This window comes from Pteronotus mesoamericanus, unplaced genomic scaffold (assembly GCF_021234165.1).
Source record: "Pteronotus mesoamericanus isolate MK-2021 breed Mesoamerican mustached bat unplaced genomic scaffold, CSHL_Meso_final scaffold_21, whole genome shotgun sequence".
NCBI lineage: Eukaryota > Metazoa > Chordata > Mammalia > Chiroptera > Mormoopidae > Pteronotus > Pteronotus mesoamericanus.
The window spans coordinates 24,320,207-24,342,972 of NW_026555310.1; the positions used below are offsets into that span (position 1 = coordinate 24,320,207).

At 36.2% G+C, this 22,766-nt stretch overlaps 1 protein-coding gene across 1 annotated transcript in view; it reads right to left on the reverse strand.

The window, feature by feature from the left end:
• The window catches only part of PIK3C2G (phosphatidylinositol-4-phosphate 3-kinase catalytic subunit type 2 gamma), a 272,580-nt gene that overhangs the window by 95,878 nt on the left and 153,936 nt on the right, over window positions 1-22,766 (reverse strand). The window contains exons 20-21 of the mRNA XM_054591390.1: window positions 6,970-7,150; window positions 4,429-4,536 (exon numbers count right to left, since the gene is read on the reverse strand). Of these exons, the coding sequence (XP_054447365.1) occupies window positions 4,429-4,536; window positions 6,970-7,150 (289 nt within the window). The remainder of the gene's footprint in view (window positions 1-4,428; window positions 4,537-6,969; window positions 7,151-22,766) is intronic.

Below are 22,766 nucleotides of genomic sequence, written 5' to 3' on the forward strand. Positions count from 1 at the left end.
GGGGATACTAATCCCTACCTTACCCATTTTTGCAATAGATATATGAGCCTGACACTAATTAAGTATTTCAAAAAAATTAACACATTCTGTTTTTCCCTTTTTATTAGTGAATATTTTTTTACCTTTACAAATATGAGTACAACATATGTTTTCTTTTTATTTCTTTTGATTATACTTTGAATTTCTATTTTTAGCTTTACAACATCAACCTACTTTCCAGTATACTTTCCTTATTGCTGATTTTATTTTTATGGCTTTACAATTTTTGTATGGTTTTATAATTTTTTGAGTGTAGGCTATGAAAGAGCTCAAATTGACAGTGAAGAATACAATCAATACAAGGAATAAGAAAAGAACTTGATACTTTCAGTTTATCAGCTTAGTATATGTTATCAATACATGTTGAAGGATCAGGCTGAATATCATTATCTTTGAGATGTCTGAAATCAGTATAAACTGAGAGGAAAGGATCTATTTCTTAATCTATCCACATAAATCTCACCTAATCCTGTAGCAAACAGACACCCTTGCTTACTGAATGAATTTGAGTTTTATAGTAAATGGGTGAGGTTGTTTGGTGAGTAATGAATTATTGCTATAAGAATAAGTCAATCAGGGAACATATGACTCTCTGTCATGATATTGAATTAGAAAGTCCTTATTAGGAAGGAAAGGAGTCTAGATCAGTGGATTTTAAATACCACTCATTCTCTTGGTGGTCTCTTTGAGGCATCCCAAAGCTGGGGAAGAGACAAAGGGCAAAATGGAGGCTGAAGGCAAGGCATCGCTCAAAGTTATTTTGCTTTCATTGTTTCCTATTTGGTTTTTATGTGCTGTCATGTCAAAAATATTTTATGTTGAACAAGTATTATACACAAATCATTATCTATATGCTAACAGAAATATTCACTCTTAAAAAGCTTACAAAAGGTTTGTATGAATGTGTACTCATATACATTAAGTAGAAAATAATTTACAAGGCAATTTATTACATTTGAAGAAGAGTCCTTCAGTGATGAGCAGGGATTTACAGATTGTGAGAGATACAACTTAGCAAGCAGGTAAGAGAAATGTTTTTCTAGGTAGAAAAAGTCAAACAAGGAGAGATTTGAGTAGAAATTAAAAGTAACTTGGTAAACAAGTAATATAAAAGAGTGAATCAGAGTTTTGGAAGATGAATTTACATAAATGGTGAGATGGAAGATCTAGAATAGAGAAACAAAGATTTGACCTATGTTCTTGAGATGTACATGTTAATAAAATGCATTTAAAATAGTTTTTTAAAAAGAAAAGAAATCTGTCAGTAAGAAAAAACAAAACAAAAAACAAAACAAAACGAAAAAACAGAGGTGTGGTTTTTACTTTCCCAGGAGTGGAGAAAGATTGCATTTAGTTTTTCCCATTCGCCCACATGATCCATCCCTTCGTGATCCTAAAGGAAATAAGAAATTGTCCTTTGTAATTAGTGGTTCCAAGAACAGAAAAAAGTGAGAATTCTTACAAAAGAAGCTTAACTCAAGACCTTTGCTCTCCATCTTGGAGAGCCATTCTTGAAGAAATGGACTGAGCTATGCCTGAGTACTTCTTCCCAGTGTAGTTCACTGATGGTGATGAAAATACAATGCTGGCTGTAAGCTCTCTCACATTAACTGCATTCATGGAGCTTCTTTCCAGTGTGAACTATCTGATACAAGATAAGCTGCAAAGTGTCACTCATGACTTTCCATGGTCAATGAATTTATAAGGCTTCTCCTTAGATGGGTTTTCTAACGTATCATAAAATTGATGCTATAACCAAAGATCCTCTCTTACTTGTACATTCATAGGATTTCTCACCAGAGTGAATTCTCTTATATACAATGGACTGTGAGTCTTGAGTGCATATCTTCGACATTTATAGGGCTTTTTGCTTGTGTGAAGCCTGTGAAATAAAGTGACATTAACCCTGACTGAATGTCTTGCCAGGCTGCATTCAAAAGGTTTTTCTCTGCTATGATTTTGCTCATAGTTGACAATGCGAGAGTTCTGATTGGAGGCTTCTCCACACTGCTTACATTTATGTGTTTGTTCTCCAGTGTGGACACCGAATAAGACATTTATTCTCATGGAAGTCTTACTATGTTCACTAAACTCATAAGCTTCTTCCCAGTGTGGATTCTCTTGATAGTTGAGAAGGTTTCCATTGGAATATAAAGCTTTCTCACACTCATTTCAACTGCAAGGTTTCTCACCTGTGAAGCGCCTGATATTGGAAAAGTGTTTTACTCTGAGTGACATTTTTCCACACTCATGGCATTCAGGAGGTTTTTCTCCAATATGGACTGATAGTCAACGGGTAGGGGACTTTGAGTGAAGGCTTTTACATATTCATCATATTTATGAGGTTTCTCCCAATTATGGAGTCTATGGTATTTAATGAGATGAGAGCACGGATAACATGTCTCCCCACACTCTGCATTCATATGCCTTGTTCTCTCAGTGGATTCTCAGATGAACCATAGGCTGACAGGTCTGTCTGACCATATTACCACACTCATTAGACTCACAGCGGCTCTTTCCAGATAAGGGTCCTCTCATGGCCAAGCAGATGTGGGCTCTGGTTGGTAACTATGCCACATGTATTGCATTTTCAGATGTGATGTGTGTGCCTTCAGACCTTCTTTTTGGTTAGCAGGTCCGGAGAACAGACTAAAATGTTCTGTCAGTGAGAGCCTCACCGGCCATACGTGTCCTGCTCAGTGTTGAATGTATGGGTGCAGCAGCCTTGTTCTAGAACAGCTGGTCAGGGACAATGGGGCTAAAAAGTGGCTTGACTTGGGGTGCTTTCCAATCTCATGGAAAGTGCTGATGGCTGCAGGTTGCTGCAGGGGAGTGTGGTGACAATCACAGCACTAGCGGTGGTGACCCTTGGGCTGTGACCCTAGGTCTGGCCAGCTCACCTGGATACTCACAGCAGCCGATCATTAGTGCTAGCACTCCACATTCCCAAAAGCACGATCCAAAACTCTTATGTAATTTTAATTGAAAAAAATTGTCTCCTTAACCAACAACAAATCAAGAAAGCAGAAACAAAAGAGCCAACATCTGGACTCAGGGATCCATATTGTTCTTATTACTTTAAGATACTGTGTCTTTGAAATGCTGAGTTTCCATATATCTTCAGCATTAATCAGATTCACTGCTAACAATTAAAAAATTACATGATTTTTTTATTAACAATTAAAAAATTTTACAAAATTAGTGATGATTTGGATTTTAGTCCAAATAGACACATAACTCAATTTATAGAATTGATGTCTTATTCTTTTTTCAAAATATGTTAATGGAGCACAATAGGAGAGTTTGTAGAGTGCCTTTGCAACAACAAAGTTATAAAGGTGATATAGTATTAAGTTTTTAGTAAAGCTTTTTATATTCTTACTAATAAAGGTTTACTTTTTCTCCTAATTATTGGATTTGTTTTCTTTTGTTATAAAGATTTTTATTTATTTGTTTTTATTTTTTTTAGAGAGAGGGGAAAGGAGGGAGACAGAGGGAAAAAGAAACACCAATGGTTACCTCTCATGCCTACCTCCCACCCCTACCCTGGGAACCTGGCCCACAACCCAGGCATGTGCCCTGACTGGGAATCAAACCAGTGACCTTTGCCTCGCAGTCTTGTACTCAATCCACTGAGCCACACCAGTTGGGGCAAGGATTTGTTTTCTCGATTGCCTTTTAAATTTAGTTAACTTTTTTTTTTGTTCATACATGAGTTTAACCTCTTATCAATCCTTTTAAATTTCACTTATCAATCCTTCTATTTGTGGCTCTACTCTTGTGCTTTTGAGAAGAAGAATAAGGCTCATGGAGAACAAAGGAGAAAAGATGATTCTAAGTCAAAGAAGGGAGGCTGACAGAGGCTTAGAAGGGAAAGGGTTTGAGAATGTGACAACACCAGGAAGGAGTTTTCAGGCATTAGTAAAAATCACAAAATATATTATATGGCACACTGACACATGAGCATAAATCAATTTTAAATTGAATCAAAGTGGAGATGTTGTGGTCAATGCTATATTAGTGTACTAGACACAAGTATGCACATAATCTAAATAAGCATGAAATTAAACTCAGCCTGCTTGGAATCATCAAATCAACCATTTTGAGTAGATTGTGAAATCAATTCAGTGAGAAGTATCTTTCTTTCTTTCTTTGTTTTTTCACTGAACTGATGATGTTAGTTTCTAAACCAACAAACCGTCTGATGAGGCTAATATGATCCCAACTGTTCACAGTACATCAAATAAAGCACACGGTTTGAATTACTTGTTTCTTTATAAAATTGCAATACGATTTTATAAATTGATTTTGGCCATTTCAAAAACATACAGTGAACTAAACAATACAGAACAAAAATATTCAACTTATCTACTGAATAAACTCACTTACATCATGATCAATCCCCTTTATACAGAGGGCAGGGTTCAGAGGAAGGTGACAGGTATTTACATACTGAAAGAATTCTTGTAGTCTGCCAATCTCTTTCTTCAGTACCTCCTGTGATAAATCATAAGAAAAAGCATTTTCATAAACTGTAAAGAACTTGACTATTTCTTCAAGTTATAATTTTCTTGTATTGATTAAAGGACTCTTTAATTTAGGGGTTGCACACTTGGATGCTTCAGGGTCAGATAGGCTATGTAGCCACATTTGAGAAGGCAACAGGCTAAAGACAATAGAGAGTGCTGGGGAAAAAATGGAGAATTAATTAGTGCATGACCTTTCTAAAGGACTTTAAATTCAATTAAAAGTAAAACCAAAATAAAGCACTCTTCTGTTCAAACACAACATGATGGGTTAGACTTGATCGTGGCCCGCCAACTTCCAGTTCTGGCTTTAAGTATTAACAGGATTCATTTCTGATAATTCTGAAATCTTATTTTGTAACTCTCAAGATTTACACTTAATAGTAATGATACATTTCAGAAAAAGTTTACATATATTATGGGCAGTTGTAACAAAAATTATAATTGCAGACAATTGGTAATCGTCAGAAACAGCAGTATGTATAAATAGTTTACTAAATGTCAATGAGTATATTGCTGATACTTGACTTCCTTCCACAGACCTCTCCCTTAGTACTCGTGGAAGGTCTGAGCCCACAAACAACACCTTTAGAACTGTGTATCCCCTGACAAAAAGAGGGGAAAACAATAATAATTCAAAAATAAGAAAGCTCATTTTAGTCTACTTTTGAAAACTTTTTAAGCTCAATTCTAAAAATGAGGATGTCACATTAATAACTCTCAATTAACCTTCAAAAGTGTCTTAGATCTTCATCCTGGCTCATTGACAAAGAATAGAATCTACTGCTCCCAGAATCCAGAAGAGCAAGGTGGAGAAATGAGGTGAAATTTTCCTATCGCACCCTTTCTGTCCTCCTTTGTCTCATCTATACCTGGATTTCCCTCAAGAATATTATGGAGGAAAATCTCTGCTCTCTTCATTTAATTAAAATTTTTTCATTTCATAGAGTTAGGTTTAATGAGCATGTTTTAAAAAAATTAAAAAATAATAACCAGTAACTTAAATTGTGAAAAATTATAAATGCTTCTCCTATTTCTTTCTTTTTTTTCTTTCCTGTTGCCATGTGAAAAGGTGTCATCACAAAATCAGCCAATCAAGGTAAAATAAATACATTTATTTGAGAGAAAAATGTCAATATCACTCTGAAACATTATGCAAATGGTCAAAAAGGTATAAGAATTATTTAACTATAGTGTGCATCTTAAATATATGAGGAGTTTTGTAACATAATAATGACCAAACCTATACATAAATTTTAAACTAATTTATTTTATTTGCTTTCAACTTTTTGACTATCTTAAAAATAGTGAGTTTGCGGTAATAAGGATGAATCATTTTTTTTTCATTGCCCATAATGTTATGTGCCTTAAGGTTTCTCGGTGCAACCAAGGGATTATATGTTTCCCATTTAAAAATAATTTCTATGTGTTTATCTCCTAAGTAGCTGAAGTTACATAGCTTCTGTTATTTCTACCAAATCAAGTGAATTTCAGGAGGAAAAATATTGGGCTGGAAAAGAATTCTGGGAAACTTTACCTGTTACTTATTTTCATATTTTGTTGAAAATGCTTGCTGATTTTAAACAGAGGGTGGGGAGAAGCTATGAGCTTCTCTGAGGACAAGATTCATGTTTTGGTCATCTTTCTATCCTTAACTCCTCGTCTAAAGTAAGTACTTAATTGTTATTGAATGAGGTTCTAAATTCAATGAATGGATATCTACTATCTCCCTGCATTGAAAATATTGAACTTAAGAGAACCTATTTAATGGTCTATGCCACTGAAGGGAACTAATGATGCAGATAATTAAAAAGAGCAAGTGTTTTTTCAGATCCATAAAAGGAATAGCCAAGTCCATTATTATAATCAGTGATAACAGAGGCATGATATTTTGACTATCATGGATCTTTTGTAAAAATATTACATTCCACACAACTATATATTTCTCAATTAATTTTGTTTTGGCAAAAATCTTTTAAAATGTGACCTTGATTATTGTGATGTTAGAAAAATCTAAATCTAGATTTATACCTTGGACAAGGGTCCCCTAAAAAGTCCCCTTGTGTACTTTTGCTACGTGCCTGAGTTGTGCAGCCATTTTGAGGAATTACTTCATCTGCTCTTTTTATCAAACTGCCTTTACATTACGTTGGCCTCTTTTGTCAGATGCTGTCTTTATGCTACATGGCTACTTAGATCAAAAAGCCATGTCCTGGTAATAGACATTATCATTAACTTCAGGATAGTGAAATGAAAAAAAAAAACTTGATTAAATAATCGATTTGTGTCCTATACTTACGTACGTTCAAGGAGTTTGCTTTCTAAGCTATGAAATTAAAACTTAATTGAACCAAAGATTAAAAACAAAATGCTTCACTACATGAAGATTGATTTCTCAACAAACCTGTCTCTGAGGGTCACTAGCCAACTTGACTTTTTCCCCAACGTCTCCCAGAATTTTGATAAGTTTCATCTCTTTGGAAAACTCATCACTCAAGGCTTTCCCTGCACAGAATTGGAGAGCAGCCAACAGCTTCTGATACCAGCTTTTAAAATAAGCTTCATTCTGTGCATCCTTTAGCAGCCTGAAGGAAAAAGAGAAAAAGAATTCTTGTATCTAAAGCTGATTTTTTAACCTCCTCGCCAGGAAAAATAAGCACACTGCAGACTAATCTGTATTTGGTGGCTTTGGGCAGTTTAACAGCCCAGAAGGGGAGAAATGTTGTTTATTTGTTGGCAGTCATCAAGTTTCATCTGATAGCTAATGAGATTACAAAAGTGAAGAATCAATAAGAGAACTGCACTTTCTCATTTCAATTCATAACACACTTTTTCTTCTTTCAGGCTTCTTTATCCTATAACAAATACTTATCTTAACAGCATATTTTGACTTCTTAAAATATGAACAAAGAATTTTAGAAATAGTACTTATAAGTGACTGTGCGATATTGCAGCTCAACAATCAACCCCAGTCCTTTTCTGCTTTTCTTCAAAAGATAATGCCCCACAGCATCACCATTAATCCCTCTTTACCTCCTTCTGCTTCTCCCTGCCCCCTTTCCTGCTGGTAATCACCGTACTACTGTCTGCATCTGTGACTCTTTTTTTCTTTGCTTAATTCCTTCACCTTTTTCATCTGGTTCCCCAACCTCCCTCCCCTCCAACACTTGTCAGTCTGTTTTCTGTATCTACAAGTCTGTTTCTATTTTATTTGTTAATTTATTTTGACTCAGGGTGGTGAACACACAATGCAATATACAGATGATGTATTATAGAATTATACACTAGAAACCCACAAGACTTTATTAACCAATATCATTTCAATATTCAATAAAAATTTAAAAAGATTAAATGGCACTGAAAAAAATAATTTTAAAATTAAAAAAAGATGTTTCTATACTGTCATATATCTTTATAATACTCTTTCTGACAGCACCTCCCCTTGATTACCTAGAGGAAGATACTGTAAAGGCAAAATCATGGTTTTTATTTTCTGGCATTTTTGGATTCAAGTCCCAGCCCTACAACATGAAAGTAACTTAGGCCAGTTACTTAACAAGGCTGTAAAATAAAGCAATAACTTCGACTCTACAGAGCTATATAGAACATAGATTGAGCTAATGCATTTGAGCAGGCTTAGCACAATGTATAACTATTCAGTCAAAAAACATTAATTCATCTGTATCTCACAATTTCCCCAAGCCAGCTTCTGTCACTGCCTGGTATTTTGCTCACGTTGCAGACATGGGAGGCACAGAATATAAAAAAATTTAGGAACACTTTGCTAGATAATGGAACAATGACAAATATTTGAATACTCTGTTTTCCAAGTGACAATTTCTATTGTCTTGAAATTAATTCCCATGTGCTTAAACTTTACTTGCTATCATGCAGTAAAACACTAAAATAGAAAAAAACCCCAAATTCCTTTAAATATTAACCTCTCTCTGATTGAGTCTTTTAATCTTAACTGGTGTCTAGTTTTCTCCCCCCCTGAAAAATATTAGCATTCAAGGCACTAGAAGAAAATTATTGTGAGGATGAAATATGAAAATAAGATTAAATGCATAGCAGCCAAAGAATACATAGATGAGTTTCATTCTGCATTCTTAATTTTGCATCTCTGCCCAACAAATACTATGTTACAGACACTAACAAATACATTACTTTTATGATTTCTGTTCCTACACGTTCAAGTTGAAAAAATTACTTGAATGAGTGCATTTTGTTGGGGGGAAGGGTGAGTCTTGCCTCCTTGTCCTTGTTATGAGGCCAACTTATCTTCTAGCACCTCTTTTAATTTCACCCAAGAAATATAAACTTTGAGTGGAGTAATAGTTCTTCTTTACTTCTGGAAAGCATTAAAAAAATTCAAGGAGCTAAAGATGTATTTTCAACCTAAGAATGATACTAAACAATAAAAAGCTTACCTGCCTACCTCTTTCGTGAAATTTTGAAATGTCACACATATAACAAGTGAATCATGTCATTATTTGGAGGCTCTAAGAGACTGAGTGTTGTTTGTGTATGAATTGGAAAGCTGCAAATGCAAGCATGAACAAATAAAACTTCAAATATTTTATGTAGAATTGTATACCTCTCAGATTTTCATAGCATTTTGAGGGTTTTGATAATATACCATGTTACAGTCTACTTGAGTTTCAGTGAGACAAGCAGCTGATTGGTAGAGTATTTCTATATTCCATAGCAAACCCTTGCCAGAATTGTTATACATTTTGTAATATCGAGTCACTTGTTTTTAAAGATATTTTTCACCTGTTCTAGTAAATATGTATAACTCTATCACTACCTAACTGCTATACATATGCTGAAAGAAAAAGTTATTCTGCACAGAAGTCAACTATTTTACTAAAATACTTAAAGAAAAGATATATATTTAAGTTAGGGTTATAGGGAATGTAGGAATTATATAATTTATATTGATAACACCTTTAATTCTTATTGTATAAGAAATGTATTTGCTTCTCTCATGAGCAGCTAATTCAAGGAGGAAAAACCCAGTTTGATTTCTTGCTCACAATAAAAGAGCTTGGAGATTTGCAGAGACCATATGTGACTGCGTGCTAAAAAAATATAAAAGCAAAAAAACTGAGTGTATTCCATTGTGATTATTTTCCTAGTAGAATGTGCCTCATTCAAATGCCACATCACTGCAAGATGACATGGTCTGGAGAATTCTGGCTTGAGCTCTGTGGCTTTTTACCCAACTTTGTGAAGGGTCTGTTTTTACAGTTTGCAGAATTGAAATTATAGAGTTTTGAATATGATATGAGAGGCACAGTCACTTTTACTAGCAAGAGAAATGAACACATTCTTTAATTTTAAGCAACTTCAGAGAAAGTTGACCACGCAGTTTTGAAAGGACAGTCATTCAGTTCCGTATCAATTATCTTCACAAGAGGAAGTGGTCAACACCTCATTCCGTAGTTTTTACCCATTGCCTCTAAGACTGTAGAAAAGTGTTGGCCACTCTCCCTTGTGCATTATAGAAATCCTTTTCAAAATATGTTGTCACCTGGGAGAAACTGTATTGTTTATGCTAAGTAAATTCTTTAAGTTAAAGTCAAGGGACTGAGAAGTATCAAATAAGCTTTGGTGTTGAGTAATTAAGCTTGTAAGATGCAGGCAATGTTACTGTTTACAAGCTGAGAGGTAAATCTCAAAAGGCCCAAGACACATCCTACTTTCTGCGAGATCCAGGCATAATTTGATTTGACACTATTTCGTACATGCCATATAGACTGTAAGTAATGACAACATTAAAATGAGGGTAAATGCATAAAACCTAGCTGATTAAAGGTTTTGACAGTATTAGTATGAGAGGCAGTAAGCAAAAAGAGAAGAAAGTATAACCCGGGTGATTCAACACATTTGTTATAGGATATCATGAAGGTATTTACCCAAGTTAAGGGTATTGTGGTAGACTCAGAGAGACCTAACATTGTCACAAACCTCAGCTAGCATGAAATGGAGATTTTTCTTGGAAATTAGAACATTTCTCTATTTCATCTTTGCTGTGGTCCCATGGTGAGTGACTTGCTAGAGCTACAGGAAAAGTACAGTTCATTCTCATTTCATCAGTCTACCAGCAGGACAGAACTGAGTAATCACACTATCCTAACCCTCCTTGCCTCATAACTCCCTTTAGTGGAGGTCTAAATTCTAGTTCTCAGTAGCACAATATCCCACATCTCAGGGGCTGTCTCAAATTTTTACCTGCTTGTATATTTCCTGTGACTGAAGATGAATAACATCATCCAGGAGCAGAAGAAAAGTGAACTACACAAAAAGATGAGTGATTTCAGGTCACTCCAGGTTCTCTCCTTCCCATTACCTGGGTTTTTTGCTACTTTATGGGGGGCAAGGTGTACAGCACAGTAGAATAGTTTTTAAACACAGGTAGATTCTAGGATGTGATTTCTTCAAGTGTATTTACAATTCCGGACCACATAAAGGCTGAAATTCAATACTTGATATGGAATTAGTAATTTCAAGATTTCAATAGTGTGTAAAGAAGTAAAAAGTATGGATTTCTTTAGCTTTTACAACTTTATTTCTCAGTGGTTGCAATTGATTTAATATTTTCCTAAACTTGATACATCTTATACTGCTTGTAAAGATAACTGTTTTCTATGACTTCTTCATTCTTAGAATAGTGATTTGGTCTTTCAGATATAGAGCACTGAACTTCTGTTAAATTTTGCACTTACGAATTATTATATGGGCCAAGACTGCAGATATGTAATTTACAATTGTTACCATAGGTACTTAACTAGGTATTAATAGAAGAAAGGGAAGCAAAGGGAATTAGACAGTGAGCTTAACAAACTGGAGAACATGAGCCTGTTTACTTCACCAGGAAGCTACAGCTTTTCGCTCTCTACAGGACCACAGCATTGTGCTCCAAGGGGATTAACACCCCTGTCTTCCCCACTCCTGTGGTAGGTTGCTGCAGGAAAAAGGGAGAAGCACTTGACTGTGGAGGCCTGTCGGTCTAGCCTGGGGAACAATGGGTTGGCTAGGGGGCGGACCCATCAAAAAGCCCACTAAAGCTTGGGAAGTTGATTGGTTCTTTTAAAAAAGCACCTGGTCCATTCCAAACCCAATCTAATATGACCCAGGGGAACAGAGAAACGCCCCCCACCCTTGATCTCTCCTTCTCCCGACTCCCGGTAACGCAATTACCTGAGTGGTTGCATGCCATCTCTTGAGCTCACGGCTGTGCAAACCTAGGAGCTACTGGAGCCTGCAGCAGCTGCGTGGACTCCAAAGGACTAAGCTTTAATACGAATCAGAATCTCTGGACACTGGCTTTTGTTTTGGCTTTGCTGAAGACGTGGTTGGACTTTTTTCACGGTGGGACAGAGGGAGATTAGACACAGGGGAAGCCTAAAATAGAAACCCAGGAGCAGATTTCCACCCTAATAAATCTTGCCACCCCACAATCTCCCTTGTGTGGGTCCTTGGAACATTTTCCTTGCCATCTCATGGAAAAGCCTGATTTCCACTGACAATGCAATCAATAGTTATTTTGCAATATATATTTGTCAATAAACCATTTTGTAACAACTTTAAATATAAAACTATTAAAAGGGAATAAATTCAGAAAATATTCAGAAATTCATACTCTTGAGATTGTACATAATTTTACAAAACAATTATATGAGAGGAGCCCATATGGTATGTAACTGACTTAATTTTATCTTTATACCACAATTTATACATCTAATATTTATCTGTTATATTTATTACTACTTTTGAAGTAGTCTCTTGGAATGTTATATTATATTCATATTTATGATGTTTCCATTGTACTCATACCATGTTTTAGTTTTTATTAGTATTCCCAACTCTGTGTTCTCTTCTCTGAAAAAGATTATACGCCCACATTCTTGGCTAGGTGACTTCCAGTGCCTTCCCATAGGCAGAGTCTACTGCTCCACCTTTGGTTAGCGTTGGCCACGTGATTTTCTTTGGCCAGTCGGAGGTGACTGGATGAAATGTATGTGCAGATGATTTGAGTGTGCTATGATGGATTGGTTTGGCCCCTTGTACTTCTGCTTTCTGCCATGAGAACAGCTCCAGCTGGGGGCTGCTCCCTCAGCCCTGGAACGCAAAGACAATGTGGAGCAGAGCTGAGCATTGCTGTGTGGAGTCCAGTGGAGCCACGCCAAGTCTGCAACCCATGTGCAGCATCAGTGAAAAATAAATTGTTGTTGTAAGCCACTGAAACTTTGAGGCTATTTGTTGCTATGCTAAGAGCTAATAAAAATGTCAAGTTTCATATTCTTGTTTTCTTTCTTTCTTTTCTTTGTCTTTGTTTTCACTCATTTGTATGCATTGCCTTTAGAATATGGAGCATATTTTTTTTAAAACATCCTCAGTGTTATTCCTGAGGATATTGTTAGACAAACCTCGTTACTGAAAATAAACAAAAGTCATCTGGATGTAAGTCTGGTGAATTAGATGAGTGATCAATCTGAGTATACTATTTCAGATCAAAGAACTATAAAAGTAATAAAAATGGCTTTCTTTTATGGACCATAACAGCCCCAAAGGGTATTTCAAAAATGATTTGATCTGGCTCATTTTGGAATTATATATTCTGTTACAATTCTGAAATATTATTGTTATTTTATTACTACTAACATACTTTTCGACTCATTTAAAAGTGTGAATAGGCCTATGTACCATCTGTTGCTTTGTCCAGCCAAGTGTTTGAATATCTAATAGAGATTCTTTCTGAGTAAAACTGTTGTACTAATGAGTACAATAGGGCAATGGCAAGAATTTTTTAGGGCTTCCATAACAAAGGACTATACAAAGGCCTGATGGCTGAGGGCAGTGATGGAGGCAATATGTGCAGCTGCTCTGGGAAACTAAGAGCTCTGCTCTAATGCTAACAGCTAGACAACAGCTGTGGCTGAATAGGAGGGGACCAACCAATGGCTTCAGATAAGGAGCATCTATACCAGCATGTTGAGTGGAACTTCCCTTTTTGCCCTGGAGTTAGCTACTAAAACTCAAGATTAAAGTAAAGAAACAACAGGTATTTTAAGAAACAATGGAGTTCAACTCTTCAAGCCTTCTTGGGAGATGGCCTAACAGGCCATAGTACACTAAGCATTATCTCTCCAATGGAGTTTAGTGTGTATATTTGCAGGTGCAATTGAAGGAAACAGGCGTTTGACAGTCATCAGTCATCAGCCTCATGAGGAACAGAGTGGTTCCTCACCTGCCGACTTCTCCTTGTAAAGTTCAGTGAGGAGGGAAGCTCAAAGAGGGATATATATTTGAGTGTGTGCCAGAACAGGAGACTGTTGCCTCATTCCCAGGTTAGATTTCTACTGTGAAAGAGGATTTGTTGATTTACCTGGGCTTATGTGAATAGGGAGATGGTGCAAACGCAAGCTGAAGAGAAGAGATAGCAAAGGAAAGCCTGCATTCCTGCACCCCAGCTGTTTGGCAAAGTAAGGATGTGTGAGTTTCTCAAGGTTCATATAAACATACGGGAGACAGTTATATGTGATCCACTCCTTACATAGGAAGGAGTTGAGCCAAAGTCAGAAGATACCCACATGTTGTCACTAGCTTTGACAATGAACCCACAGCTGTCCTTGATGGAAAAATCAGAGACCAGGGACAGAGAATTACAACTGTCTGCCACACCAAATGTGAGGGTCATTTATCTCTCTTTTCTCCTTACTCCAAAGTCAAAAGAAGTTAGTACTAGAAAAGAGAGAGGAGAAGAAGAGTGAAACAGCAGATCGTACCTTCTACCAGCGGCAGTTTTCCGAAGCTAAAACTCAGCAGGTGCCGGAGAATGGGGAGGAGGTCATGTGTCAAACAGGGGGAGAGAATGAAGTTTTCAATTGGACAGATCAGGTGGGAGTTGTCTGATACCTAAGACTGACCAGGAAACTATGGAATCTACTTTGGTTTTAATTATGAAATGTGAAGGTGGTATTTTAAAAATAATAAAAATAAAACTTTTATTGGAAACCTACCAAGCTCAACCAGCTTAAAGAAAACTAGTTGAGACAGTTCAAAAACTAAAAGTCAGTGAACAAAGAAATACAACTCCAGGAAATGCACTCCTTGCACTGCATAAGGGAAAAGCCTCAAAATGTGGAATGAGAACTGAAGGATCTTGCACCAAAATTCTTAAGAGCGTTGGCTGAGATTTTTTCCTCGCTTTTCTTTGTCTTCTGTCTCCACTCACTTCTCTTGTAGAGTAGTGTCCTTCATTAACATAGAGCAGAGTTTGGCTTCATTTATGGATGATCATTGCTGAGCACAGAATTGTGTTCAAGAAATTCAACTTGTTTCTTTAGTAGTAGGTTATTAACACTGCATATATATGGACATATAGGTATGTAGTTACTATCATAATTAATAGTTTCTCATATATTTAAACAAAATCTGTAATAGATATGACCAGTCACACATTCAATTGTATGCTTAAATGGTATTTTTCTGAAGGAAAATTAGCCATAGATGGTAACCAGTTTGTGTAAACACTTGTAATCAGGATTACTGCTATACACAATGATGCTGTCTTAGAATTAGCTGGCAGCTATGAAAGGAAAAATAAATAAACTATGCTGAGCAGGTAAGTTCCACTGAATAGATTCCTGAATTTGCAATAATGAATCAGAGCCCTTTCCACTAATCTTGCTGAAGAGCAAGGTCAACTTGAGAGTTCCAGGTAAACAAATAAAACTCCTTCCAGTCCACTCACATGTTTTTGTGTGTTCATATGTTAAATATAGTGAATAATGTGACCTAAGGACAGAAACTCCTCTCATTCTACAATATATTCACTGCTTTATATGGTATTCAAATTATTCTCCTCAATTAAGCACCAAACTGTGCATAGCTGTTAGTGGCCCCTCTCAAACCCACTATTATATTCCATAAGTGCTTATTAAACCTGAAGCGAAACAAAACAGGTGGACTTCTAGCCTTGGGTACACATCGGGAGAGACGGCGGTCTGTGAGGCCCTCTTATATTGCACTCCCCTTTTCTCACATTCTCGTTTCCTCCTTATCTGATCCACAAGAATCCCTCTGCTCCTGTTCTTCCTTCACCAAAAACTCCACTTAGCTCTGCTCTCTCCTGCTGTGCGTCATGGGCTCCCCACTCATCCTTGTCTTTCTTACTCCAACCAGAAATGTTTCTCACTATAAATTGCACTCATATTCTCGGAAAAGAGTATTACATGAGCATGGAACTGCACAACACTGGAGACTATCTCTCCCACATGTATTAGGTGATGAACTGAAGGATGAAGGGACTAAGGTCCTATGACTAGAACCCAGAATTCTTAACCACTGTTCCAGGCTCTTCTCACAGATCTGTATGTCCATAATGGGCTGACTGTTTGCATTCCCCCTAAATGTATATCTTAAGCCCTGACCTCAATATAATGATATTTGGAGGTGGGACCTTTGGGATGTGATAACATTTAGATGAGGTCATGAGAGTGGGGTCTGCATCATGGGATTAATGCCAAGAGATTGGAGCTCTCTGCTCTCTCTGGCCTTGTGAGGACACAGCGAGAAGGCAACCAGTGTCAGTCTACAAGCCAGGAAGAGGGCCCTCCGGAGGCAGTGGAATTGACAGTCCCTCGATCTCGGACTTTCCAGCCTCCAGGACTGCAAGAAAAAAATTCCTGTCACTTAAGGCACACCGTCCGTGATGTTACTATTATTATTATTTTTATTATTATTATTTTTTTGCAGGCTGAGCTTATTAAAACTGTCCTAAAAATCATTAAAATCTAATTTAAATGGTAATTGTCTACTTGTATCACCTCTGGCATGGAATTTAATACTTTAGCTTTTTATGTGCCTACTCTGTAAAATGTTGGAGTTTGTGCAGTTTGGTAAGCTACCTCCCATCTCTAGGGCTCTGTGATATTAATCCTTAATTAATTTATCAAGCAATTGTCTATGCTAGGCATTTTAAAGGCATTTTACATAACTGTGCTAGGTAATCCTCACATTTGTTCCAGGTAATATGATTCCTTTCATTTTTCAGGTGAGGATATTATGGTTTATAAAGATTGAGTAACTCTCCCTGGCTGGTGTGGCTCAGTGGACTGAGCACCAGCCTGCAAATCAAAGGGTCACTGATTCAATTTCCAGTGTAGGCAGGGCACACGCCTAGGGTGCAGGCCAGCTCCCCAGCAGGGGGCATGCGAAATGCAACCACACATTGAGGTTTCTCTCCTTCTCTCTCTCCCTCCCTTCCTCGCTCTAAAAATAAATAAATAAAATCTTAAAAAAAAACAATTGAGTAACTTGCCCAAAGTCACCCAATCAGTGGACCAGGGATTCAATTTAAGTTTTCTGTCTCCAAAGCCCTTGCTCTTTACCATCATGCTGTACCACCTCCTGAAATCCCAACACAGGGACCAGCTGATGTCTCAGTTCGTGACTAATATACAACCTAAGCATCCTTTTCCCCACTTTCTTACTATATTTTTCTGTAAGCTCTTTCTCTTGCTTCCTGTGTCCTAACCCTTAGAAATCTCATATTCTCCAGATTGTCTTCTTTTTTTTTTTCAAAGTTCCTAATTTCATTTGGTCCCGCTACCTATAAACTCCCTGAATAATCCCCGCCAAAATGTGCCAATAATACATCCTTTTTCTTTTAATATTTTTGAATTTTTAAAGACGAGAATATTGTTAACCTAACTATATTTTTGTGTGGAATATTTATAAGCAGGAATACTTGTCCCTCCCTTACCTCACTTACAAAAAGAATAAAATATGTGAAATCTGCTTTGATAATGCAAATCACACACCTCACTCACCTTTTATCAAACCTCTCTCACTTTAGAAAAGTGAGACCACCACAATTTTGAAGGGTCTGGCTTTCTATGTTTTATTTAAATAAGTGCTAATTCTGGATGGGATTAGGAAAGTGGAAGGAAAACACCCTGAATTGAAAGTAATGTCCTGATTGCATTAGGAGCCTGAGAATCTTGCTGAACTGTGCACACACAACAGATGTACCTTGAGCTACCCATCTTAATTGGGCCTGTGGTTCCAAATAATTTCAGTTTGTGGCAAAAGAAAAATGGAGAGTCACTAACATCACCATATGAGCCGTAATACAATAAATTCTGCTTGACATATAATTAATGCTCAAATCTACACTTGTGGAATTTTGAATTAGTCCAATAGATGTCTATATTTTCCCTTACTTTCTCTTTAAAAATATGGTTCTGAACTGAATTTTCTAACTCAGCCTTTTTTCTTCTTTTTCTTTTTTTCCCCTGGATACACATAGCATTACTTTGAAGGCAGTGTAAGCATCTTTTTCATAGTTTCCTCAACAAAATATTTTTTTTAACACAAGGCAATTCTTTTGCTATATGAATGTTTCATAGGAATAGCAACCTAATAATAAAAATACTCTTTACCCCTCAGCCTTTTGTTCTTGCACAGCCCTCTGGGGAAAGCTGGATAATCATCACATTGTGCAGCGAACAATCCATATGTTTGAACACAGCCAGAGAGGCAGATTAATAGGTGTAAGGCAAAGCTGGCTTTGAAATACCTGGTTTCCTTGGAACCTCACTTTCAGCTCGTAGCTGGAGTGGCTGCTTCACCCTTCACTCTTCAGAGTCACAAATAGAATGATTTATTCTGTGAGCATATTACAGGTTCCATGGGATATTATCCATAAGGCTTGGTGTTTGATGTTCTGAGAAAATTTCTGGGACATTCTTGTTCATTGTCATGCAATAACATGTCCCCTGAAGTCAGTTAGCACCGTTAAACCCCGTTCCTTTTGGAAATTCCGTATAGACTTAAACGACATTCTGTGAGGCCTCCCCAACCTACTCAGATTCATTTCTGTTGAATTACATGATGCTGTTGTTGTTGTTCAGGTTGTATTTACCATGCAGAGATAATTGCCCTGCCCACTACATCATATAAATATAGAGAGAATCCCAGGCATATTTTCTTTCCAATACTCTCTGTATGACAGCACAAGTAATTTAGCAGTTCCAAATTTAGTCTTTTCATTTTTGATACATGAAAATTATGTCTGTCTTATCACCAAGACTGTTTCTGTTATGGGCTGAATTGTGTCCTCCAGAATCATATGTTGAAACCCTAGCCCTTAATGTGACTATATTTGGAGATAAGCCTTGGAGGGGCTAATTCAATTAAGAAGAGGAAGAGAAACTAGAACTCCATTTTGTGTGTGTGTGTGTGCGTGTGATCCAGACCTACATGTTCGTCTATCTACAAGGTATCACTCTTGGATTTTCCCAAGGCATTTTAACCTTAACAGGACTGATTTCATCACAATTCCCCAAATATCTGCTTCTTTACCTAAATTACTTATCTTTATAACTGGTCTTCCAATAAACTACCTAAAAATGCGGCAGCCATCTGTGATTGTTCTCTCACCTTCATCTCCAAAATCAAATTTCTTACCATGTCTTATTGTTCTTACCATCCAAATAGTTCTCACATCTAATTTCTTCTCTCTGCCCCCACTGACAGAATGTAATTGAAGCCTTAATTCCCTGAAGGTATTACTGAAATCAACTGGCATTGATTTTGCTACCACCTGCATTTTTTTTTATTTCCAATTTGTCCTCTTTACATAGCCTAATGACATTCAGTTCTAGTGATAATAATCCATATACTCTTCAGGATAAAATATAAAAACCTTAGTGTATCATAGAGGGCACATCATAGATTAGCTACTCCATATCCTCGTCTTATCTTGTTATTCCCATTCATGCTCTTCCATTTAAACATGAAGAATGCAAATGTATGTTCATTTCAAACATATTCCATACTTAAGAGTAACTTGAATGTTCTCTGCTTTCCCAGGCTACAGTGCTTTTGAATAGCCTGATTCCCTGTGTCTAAGATGATTTCATTATGCCAACACTTGTTTATCCTTTAATGTGCAACTTAATTAACATATTTTCTAAAAAATCTTTCTTGTATTTTTCCACGTGGACAGGTGCACAGCATCTCCCAGTAACGGTTAAGTACTTCCCTGTATTCCTTATTCTTATAACATTATTTTATTGTGTTTTAAAAATTTGTTTAATTTTCTTTGCTAGACTTTAAATTATTTAAGGCAGAATTATGACTTCACTCTCTTGTGACTTACCAGTTTCTGATTCTGACAGACAAAGCAGTTGATATTTGTTGAATAAACGAGTTACTATAAATTCAGTCTTCATAAAATTACTTCTTCTCCATCTTGATTAAAACTAATTTGTCAATAATTATGGAATTATAGCAGCCTGTTAAATTATATTTTTACATTCTACTTCTTCTAATCTCAAAAGTGAAGATTATACATATATACATATATTTAAAATGTTTATTAACCTATATATTATTATATATTTGAGAATTATGAAACATTCTAATAAGTTACCAGATGTGTTCCATCATACGGTGACTTGGGGTACTCAGATCACGGGGAAAATTATTGGAGGAATTTTTAATAAGCAAAAGAAATTGCATAATTAAATAAACTTATTTAAAAATGGTCAGAATGAAAAGTTCACCATTGATAAAATTACATTAGATAAGTGTTCGGTAATTTGGGAGTATAAACCGCTTTATTAGATAAGTCACATCATTTGAAATTGGAATTTCTTGCATCTCAGAGGGAAAAATTTACAAATGTAAGAAAAAAGATGAGCGTTTATGAGAGAAAACATGTCTGTGTGGGAGAATGGATCTATTTAGGTAACTAAATAGAGCATTTATTTCAAAATATATCCCAAACCTTGTTGTAAGTTGTTTAGACAGACTGCTAACAATAATTTTGATGCCAAAAAGTTAGACCCTGAAATTTAGTCTTAAGATGTAAGCAATTTGTAGTAGGAACAAAAATATGTATCTATCAAAATTAAAATAGTCTAACTTTTCTCTCTATTGTTATTTTTTGTTATGGTGCTCTTTAGAGACAAGTCTTTTCCACTTTGGACTACCAAATTATTTAGTTTTTTACGGCAGCGGTTTCCAAACTTTTTAGCACCACAGACCGTGGAAGAGGGGGCTGAGTGGGGCGCGGTGGAGCTCAGGCGAGCTTCGCTTCCTTCGCTTTCCCGCTGTGGATGGCAGGGAGGTTGCGGTGGGGGTGCCGGGGCGGGGCGGGGCGGGGGGCCGGAGGCGCATCTCAAGCCGGAGAGGTTTGCTTGTGGCCTGGTTGCTAACAGGGGTTTCGGATCAGGGGTTGGGGACCCCTGTTTTGCGGGACTCTCCTTTCATAATTTATCCTGTAAGGAAAGTTTCAGGAGCCTTTGAGATTTTTTTGTCTCAGAAATCATAATGGAGAATGGATGACAGTGCTCAAAGGGCAGGTAACTGAAATTGCTTTGGAATTAATTAGGTCAGCATTTTTTTTCTGAGACACACTTAAAAAAAGAACAAGTAGTCCACTGTTCAAATAGAAAATGACAGTTACTTAGCCAGATCTTGAAAATTACTAATTTGAATTATAAAGCAAATACTTATTTACATGCTCTATATTTGGAGGGGTTTTCCCCTCTGTATTAGTATTTTATGTGAGACAAATTCAATAATGCTTAACTTTTTATTTTCTTTTAATTTATGCTTTAATTTTTCCTATTCCTCTTGATTATGATTAACAACAGAGCAAAATAACTGATTTATTTTAATGTTTTTTCTGATTATAGTGTAATAACTTTTATGTTCACAAATGGGGAAAACAGGGTGATGAGAGAGTAAGTTGTTGTAGGATTTTGCCTGTTTCCTTTCCCAAGAATTCTGGGAAAGTGTAAAGAGACAAAGAATCCAGCAAGGGCAAATCTACTGTTTCTCTGTGATAAATGGTGCTTCAGGGCACCTTATTCTTGGCTCCATTTCTCTCTTGAATTGATAATACCAATGGTAATCAATTAAGAGGATGTAATTTTAGTTTGAAGGCCTTGAAATATAGGCGAAAACACAAGTTAAGGAGTCAGATATATCTGAGTTCATAATATGGTTGGGCCATTTAATTACTTCGTAACTTCTGACCTCTAACTTATCTGTGAGCCTCAATAGTGTCTAATAATTGCTCTGAGAATTAAGTGATATAATTTAAGAATGTACCTAGTGAAAGTCTGACATTAATATCTGCTAAATAATAATAGTATTTGTTCTTACTAGTCCTAGAAATATATTTGAATTCTAGCTCATATTTTTCTAGATTTCATAAATATTTTTAGTTATAGTGTGGCTCATTTTACCAAAATTGTTTTTTTCAAACATGACTTGATGGAAAACTTAAACTTGTCTCAATCAGAATAATTGCTAAATTAAAGATATTTTTTATTTAAATGTTATTTAGTCAGCATGCTCAGTTAAGTAGAAACAAAAAGAATGATGAAGGAGCTTTCTTTGTTCGAGACAAGTCCGATTTCAAGGATGTTCAAGTTTAGTATCTTTGTTATATCTTTGTTTGTTTGTCATTATAAAAAGCATCGACAAAACAGCCACTACTTTAAATAACAGAACAAACATACAATAATATCAAGAGCAATAATTGAAGTCAAGACACCAATGTAAGAACAATAAAGTAATTGATTCAGCAGGCATTCTAAAGTCATCATTATTATTATCAATAAAACAATGTTATATCTGATTATTTTCCTCGATTTCTCAACATATACTGAATAGTTGTACTAGATATATTATTTCTACTGACCCACATAGCTGGGCTTGCTGTGGTCAATGTTTTATCTGAATTGGATGAGCAGGCAAAGAAATAGCATTCATAAGCATAAGATGGAAATTGACATCGGAAACTTCAATGCAGTGTAAATGGCTAGACTGGCCCAGATACACAAGGGCATTTTGCCTTTTCATAAGAAACATGTGCTATATCTTCTAGGTTAAAGTTTGCACAGTAATGGAGAGAAGAATGATTTCTTTTAATATTTGCCCAATAAAAATACCCTTGAAATGTAAACTTTAAAATGGGAGTTGGACTTCAGAAATAGTTATGAAAATAAACTTATTTAGAAGTGTCTTTTAATTGTAAGAGTAATATACATTTTTAAACAAAATCTTCCTTAGAACCATCTTCTTCTTTCCACATGTATCCTCATTAGGAAAACAGATACCCCTCCCCCCACCACCAAAAATTGTCCTCTAAGAATGAGATACACTGTTGAT